At 52.5% G+C, this 6676-nt stretch overlaps 1 protein-coding gene across 1 annotated transcript in view; it reads right to left on the bottom strand.

Moving 5' to 3' along the window:
* Positions 1-6418, bottom strand: part of RRBP1 (ribosome binding protein 1) — an 18698-nt gene extending 12280 nt beyond the window's left edge. The window contains exons 1-6 of the mRNA XM_009083652.1: positions 5717-6418; positions 2745-2893; positions 2382-2504; positions 1440-1592; positions 1002-1120; positions 59-212 (exon numbers count right to left, since the gene is read on the bottom strand). Coding sequence (XP_009081900.1) covers positions 59-212; positions 1002-1120; positions 1440-1592; positions 2382-2504; positions 2745-2893; positions 5717-6398 — 1380 coding nt within the window. The 5' untranslated portion in view covers positions 6399-6418. The remainder of the gene's footprint in view (positions 1-58; positions 213-1001; positions 1121-1439; positions 1593-2381; positions 2505-2744; positions 2894-5716) is intronic.
* Positions 6419-6676: the final 258 nt, after the last annotated feature.

A 6676-nucleotide genomic window follows, 5' to 3' on the forward strand; every position in this document is an offset into this window, starting at 1 on the left:
AATTTAGCCATCCAGCCCATCCCTGTGAGGGCAGAAGGTTTGCTGGTGCCTGCCTGACCTGCAGCTGCTCGGTCTGCTTCTCCAAGGCCACTGCTTTGATCTCCCAGCTCTTCCTCTGCTGCTCCTCCTGCTGCAGTACCTCCGATTTCTCAGACAGCTCTTTCATCAGCTTGTTGCACTCCTGCCGTAACTTGGCCAGCTCAGCATTTTGCCTGCACCAACAGAAGGAGGGTTATTTTAGCACAGAGGTCAGTCAAGCCTCACTGATGTTGCCTGGTGGGGAACACATCCTCCTGCGGGCCCAATACAGGACTTGAAACACCTCAACGGCTTCGTTTGCCTGTTTCCAGGACATGCCTGGTCCTTCAGGGAGGGGGTGGAAAGAGCTGACAAATCACTTTAGAAAAGCCACGTTTTAGTCACAGGAGACATTCCTTTCTTATGAAGTAGAGGACGCAAGGATCTGTGTTCCCAGACACAAGAGGAAGCACTCCAAGCAGCTGGAGTCCACTCTGTAATTATTTGACTGCTGTTAATCACCAGTCATTTCAGACTTTCTATAAAGTGAAATTCTTCTACCTAGCTCCTATTTGTTCTGCATGCAGTGGACTGGTCTCCATTCTCTGCAGCATCACTCCCATCAATGAGCCAGCTGCATTTCTTCTCAAGTTTGAGAGTATGAACTTCCCTATGGGGAGAAAGTGCCACAGTGCCTTCTTGTCCCCTCTCCACCACCTGCTGGCTCTAGCATCAGCACAGGAGATCCCACAGCAGAGGGATACCCCTGCCCTTCCACTTGGGAAGAACATCCTTGTTTCCTTTGGCACCCCACCAAAAGCCATTTAGCAAGCTCTTCCTCCCTCATTCCATCCTCTACCTCCAGCTCATTGGGGTGTCTGTAGAAGCACCTTTGAGAAAGGGGGTTGCCAAGCCCGATGGTCAGCCAACCCCAGGGTTTGCCAGAGGGCAGCCCCAGGCTCTGCCCTTCACCCAAGCCTTACTTGCTTTCCGTCTGGCTGGTGGCCTGGTTGAGCGCGTCCCTCAGGATGGAGTTCTCCTGCTGCAGGCGAGCCAGCTGCGTGTTGGGGCCGTTCTCCAGCTGTTCCTGCAGGGTCCGGATCTAGAGGAGCCCAACAGGGGTTAATACTGCCACTGGCCCCTTTGCTCTCCCTGTGAAGCCCACAAGATGAACAAGAGGGACTGGCAACACAGAAGCATGTCTACTGATGAGTCCCTGGGGATGCGACATCCCATGAGGATGCTCTCATGTGTCTCTTCTCCCTGAAGCTCCACAGCCCAGGAACATTGCAGGGGCTCGCCCCTCCCTGAGGCTCTTGTCCTCTTGCACAGCTCAGTCTTCTCCAAAAGACCATGTGTCTGCCACCAGAAGCCATCTGGCAGCTAGAGAGGAAAGCTGCAGAGCACAGTGTGGGGCTCACCTTGCCCTGGAGCTGCTGCGTTTCAGCGATGTGGTCCTGGTAGCTGGCCTGCATGCGTGCCTGCACCGCCGCGATGTCCCGCTCACGGGCCAGCAGCTGCTCCTTCAGCTTGCTCTCGACAGCCACCGCCTTGGTGCGCTCAGCTGCCAGCTCCTTCAAGGAGAGAAGTCACCCTGTTAGTCCTCAGCATACAGGTTTCCCCACTTTAAGGGGGATGAGAAACCAGTGGCCTCCTAGCACAGAAGACTATAGAGTTTAGCCCTTTCAGAGCTGCCCCCATGCCCAGGTACGTTTAGCACTTACATTTCCTCCTGCATTTTGTTTTGGGCTCTGTGGCCACTGGATGCCACTGTTGTTCCATATTGGGCCAGCTAAGAGAAAGGAGTAAGACAGCCTGGAATTTTATCTGCCCCCGCCACGACCAATAACATCACATAAAGTTTGGGTCAAAGAGGAAAATTAAGCGGATGGACTTGCCAGCCACAAGTTCAGCATGGCGGGGGGCTGTTCTACCTTCAACGCCCAAAAAGAGGTGGAGGCAGAGAGCTGAGTCTGGGAAGGGCAGTGTAAGTAGGATCACACTCCTTACAAAAGCACCTTCTCAGCTCAGGGGATCCGGGCAGAAATGAGAAGGGATTTGCTTTTCTCCCTGAAGCAGCAGAAAGCTGAAATGTCCTACGGGAAAGGGCTTTCCCCAGCTTCTCCCATGGCTGCCAACGGGCACTACCCTGTGGCTCTTTTGGCTGGCACCTCTCCAGGCTGGATCAGGCCCAGGGGAGGAGGTCAGGTAGGGATCTTCTTCCCCTTTTGGGAAGAAAACAGCTAACAGGTGAAGGGCCCAGAGAGCCCTTGGACTTCACCTGCAAGGGGGAGGAGGCACATGGTGAGCCACCACAAGCAGAGCCCACACCAGGGAAGCCAAGAGAGTCACATGGTGCTTACCTTGCTCAGCTCCCGCAGCCTGTTTCTGGCAGCAGCCACATCCTCCTGCTCAGCAGCAAGCTGCTTCTCCTTCTCTTCCAGCTGACGTTTCAGGACAGCAACCGGGTCACCCTTCTGCATGGCCTGCCAGCATGGAGTGGCACATCAGTGGGGACCACCACCTTCAGACCCATTCCCACCACCCCACACGCACATGATCCTGCCCTCTGCTCCAGGGGAAAATTCAGCTCTGGTCTCCAAGACTGAGCCTCAGGGCCAGCCTGCTTGAAAATGGGGTGTCTTCCCTCCCCTCACACCTCCCAAGGCTTGGCAGAGAGGCAGAGCCCTGGTAGCATGTGGCCACGACGGCGCTGGCAGCCCTACCGTGTGCCACGTGCCCTGGATGATGCCTGTTTTCTCCGTCAGGATCTCGATGAGCCTCTGGGCCTCCCCTTCACTGAACACCATGCTGCTGACAGTGGACACAAGAGTCTTGTAGGGCAGGTAGAGGGGCCCATCTGAATCTGTAGGTGCTAGGGAGCAGAGAAGAGGGGTTGGGACTGCTGGGGACAACAGGAGAGATATAGCATCATCTCAGTTGGCTTCATTTCCAACCATCATCCAGTCAGATTTCCACAATCAGGTTTGACACTTCTCTAAGTGAGAGCAGTATGAAAAGTTCTGGAGATACCACTCACCACACACATGCTCCTTGAGCCAGCTGTCACCTCTTCCTGGCTCTACTCTGGTCCCTGCACCCTGCCATCACACTCCACAAGAGTGAGTGATTCTCAGCAGGAGCTGGGCATGGTCTGGCAATGTCAGGAAGCAGAGAAGTGTTGGGCATCAGAAACTGGTCCGCACCACAGTAGAGCCTTGCTGAAGGGTGTCACCCCATGCTGTGGTGCCAGTGATGCAGAGTGCAGCAAGGTCATCTCCCACTTTTCACCAAGCAGGTTTGTTCCAGCTTTTTGCTAAGGGAACATGACTCCAACACTTCCCTTACCCCTCTACTAGCCTGGGAAAGCTGAGGACCATGATGCTGTTGTAGGACCACAATGTACACGGTCACGATGGATAGAGGATGGTGGGCAGTGGTTTAGGAATTCCCACACAGTATCTATGGCCCAGTGGGCTTATTTTCCTGGAAAATTACAGAAGAAAAAGCATTTTGGAGTCCAGCAGCTCCAGAGCCTCTAAAACCACTTACACCAGGGTCTCTTAAATGGAAAGCTGGGATCCCCCACGCAGCAAGGTCAGAGAAGAAGCAGGAGGAGATACCGCAGGTGTTGGAGTGGAGGTTCTCCTACAGCTCCTGGAGAGAAGCCCATGCTGGAGCAGGTTCATGCTAAAGGACTGCAGCCCATGGAAGGCCCCAAACTGGAGCAGGGGAAAGGTGTGAGGAGCAAGAAGCTGCAGAAAGGAGCTGTTATAGGCTGACCACAGTCCCCATCCCCCTGCACCACTCAGCAAGGGGAGGTAAGAGGAGTCAGAGAGAAGGAGTGAAGTTGAGCCTGGGAAGCAGGGCAGGGGAGGAAGGTATTGTTTTAATTTTGTCTCTGTTTCTCATCTCTTTTAATTAGAAATAAATCAGTTTTCCCCAAGTTGAGTCTGTTTCGCCTGTGACAGTAATTGCTAAGTGATTGCCCCGTCTCTGCCTTGACCCCATCTTATTTTCTCCCCATCTTGTTGAGGAGTGAGAGAGCTGGGTGAGTGTCTGGCAGACAGCCACAGTCAACCCACCACAGTACCAGAGCAGCAAAACCCAGGAATGGCTAGCAGCCTCAGCACGCACTGTTTGCTCCTGGCTTCTGGGAGATCCATTTAGCAGGGCAGCAGCAGAGTCAGTGTCACCAGCCACAGCCACTTCCCAGCAGCACAGCCGGGGCAGCTCCTCTGTCTTGTGCAACCAGGGCCCAATGCTTGGCTCACACTTCACTCACACTGGCAACTTGCACAAATGCAGGACAGCACACTGCATCCCCTGGCTCAGTCCTGCTGGGTGCAGAGACCCACCAAGTGAAATCCTGCCCATCTCTCAGCAGTGTGGCACAAGGAAGCCTTGCAGAAGGCAGGCACGATGCGAACCCCACCTCGCAGCTGGCAAGCGGAGCCAGGGCAGCCTGCCGAGCTGCGGCAAAAGGAACCCTGTGCTGCCACCAAGCCCACGTCCAGAGTCAGAAACCTCATGCCTCGCTGAACAAAGTAATGAAACAAGAAGCAGCCATGTGGCAAAGCTGCCATGGGAAAGCACAGCAGGACAAGGGGGCTCAAGAACCACTTCTGAAACCCAAGGAGACTCGGGAGACGTGAATGAAACAAACCACACAAGAGAAAAATATCCCAAGCCCTTCTTGTCAGGTTTGCCATTGGTTACAGCAATGAGCATGCATCTTTGAGCACTGTGAACACCCATTTCTATCTGACACAGGATAATTTGTTGCTTTTGCCTTTGAGGAGGAGAAACTATAGCTGCCGAAAGGCTGCCAGCAACACCTTGGTCAAGCTGCAGTCAGCTTCATGGTACAAATACTGCCAATAGCTTTCCTTGGAAAAAACCCACAGGAGCAGCTAAGAAATCACATTTGCCTTTTAGGAGGTGCAGGAACAGCACTTCATACCCAAGGGCATCTAAGGTTGGAGCAGCCAAAAAAACTCTTCAACAAATGCTTACAAGTTCATCTCCCATCCACATCCCTTCAGCTGTTATAGCTTGGATTTAGGACCACGTTTTTGAGTGTTAAAGAAGTGCATCCCTAGAGAAGTACATCTCCTCTATACTTTTAACCATCAGGGGTGTATGAGGACAACACATCTTGGCTTTCTACCCAGATGTCCAGCACCTTGGCAGTTATCCCTTTCCCAGGACAGGTACACACACCTCCCATTCATTCCCATGTGTGGATCTGCTGAGACCTGAAATGCAACAGCAAATCCAAGAGGAACCCCTAACTCTCCACTACCCGTGTGCTGGACCAACAAGTTAAGCACCAAGCAGAGGTACCCAATCAGGAGGCAACACATTACAGGGTGAAAACAAGTCAAAGTCTTGACTTCAATTCTACTTGCCTCCAAAGAGAACTATAGTCCAGTAGAGGCTTTTTCAGCTCATCTTCCCCGTGGTGCACAGGGTCCATCTCACCAGAGATGGCCTTTCTACAGCTGTCCTGTTTCCAATGCTGAAGAATCATAGAACCTTAGAATGGTTTGGGTTGGAAGCGACCTTAAGGATCATCTAGTTCCAATCCCCACGCTATGGGGTCAAGGAGGTTGAAGAGATCTCGGAATGGGATAGACCAGTCTTAACAGCACCTGGCTTACTCAATCGGGATATATGCAGAGGGAGTTCACCTTACCTGGCTCATTCTTTTTCTTGGATGAAGTCTTCTTCTTGACTGGTCCATCATGCTTCTGCTCCTCATGAGCCAGAAGTGCATCAGCTTTCTTGATAGTGGCAGAGCCGATGACCGGAGCACTTTGCTGTGTGCCAACTGGTGGCACAGCCACAACAGGAACCTCCTTAGGGGTCACCTCCAAGACGGGAGAACTTTTAGGGACACTGACAGGAGGTGCAGCCAACACCGGGCTAGGAGCAGGCTCTACCTTTGCCACCTTCTTCTCCTTCTTCCTCTTCTCTTTAGGTGACGGAACAGGTTTCTCCTTTTCCTGGGGGACAACTGGCACTGCTGCAACTGGAGACTCAACTGGTACAGGCTCAGGCACCACAGCAGGCTCAAGAACCACATCCTTGGGAGGGTCTGTCACTTCCTGAGTCAACTGTTGCTCTGGGATCTTTCCATTAGGTTTCTCTTCCTTTTTCTTTGCTTTTCCTTTTTTCTCAACGGGTTTCTCTTTCTTCTTTTTCTCTAGTTTCTGCTGCTGGGTCTTCTCAAGCTCTTTACGTTGCTTGGCCAAGGCTTCCTCATAAGATGTCTCCTTCATGGAGAAGGTGGACACCAGGAAGATCCCGATGGCTGATATCACCATAAAACCTCCGAAAACCATAACACCCAGAGTCTGAGGGTCATACACATCCATCCTGCCTTATTCTTCTGTGCCTGCAAGACACCAGAACAACAATTGTTGGGGGGAAGAAATGCAATGGCCTTTCTGAGCAGAGAGTTTCATATGGACATCTGTGTCTCCAATCAGCACCATGCACTGGAAAGACAAACACTCAAGATTCAGACAAGTCTCAGTGACCTGCCCACACATCCCCACATTTGTGCTCCTACACTGCCTGTGCACAGAAGTCCAGTTCTACCCCAGCAACTAAACTGGCTAAATTGGCTGCAGCAATCTCCGGAAGAATCAGA

This window comes from Acanthisitta chloris, unplaced genomic scaffold (assembly GCF_000695815.1).
Source record: "Acanthisitta chloris isolate BGI_N310 unplaced genomic scaffold, ASM69581v1 scaffold25951, whole genome shotgun sequence".
In the NCBI taxonomy this organism is placed as follows: Eukaryota; Metazoa; Chordata; class Aves; order Passeriformes; family Acanthisittidae; genus Acanthisitta; species Acanthisitta chloris.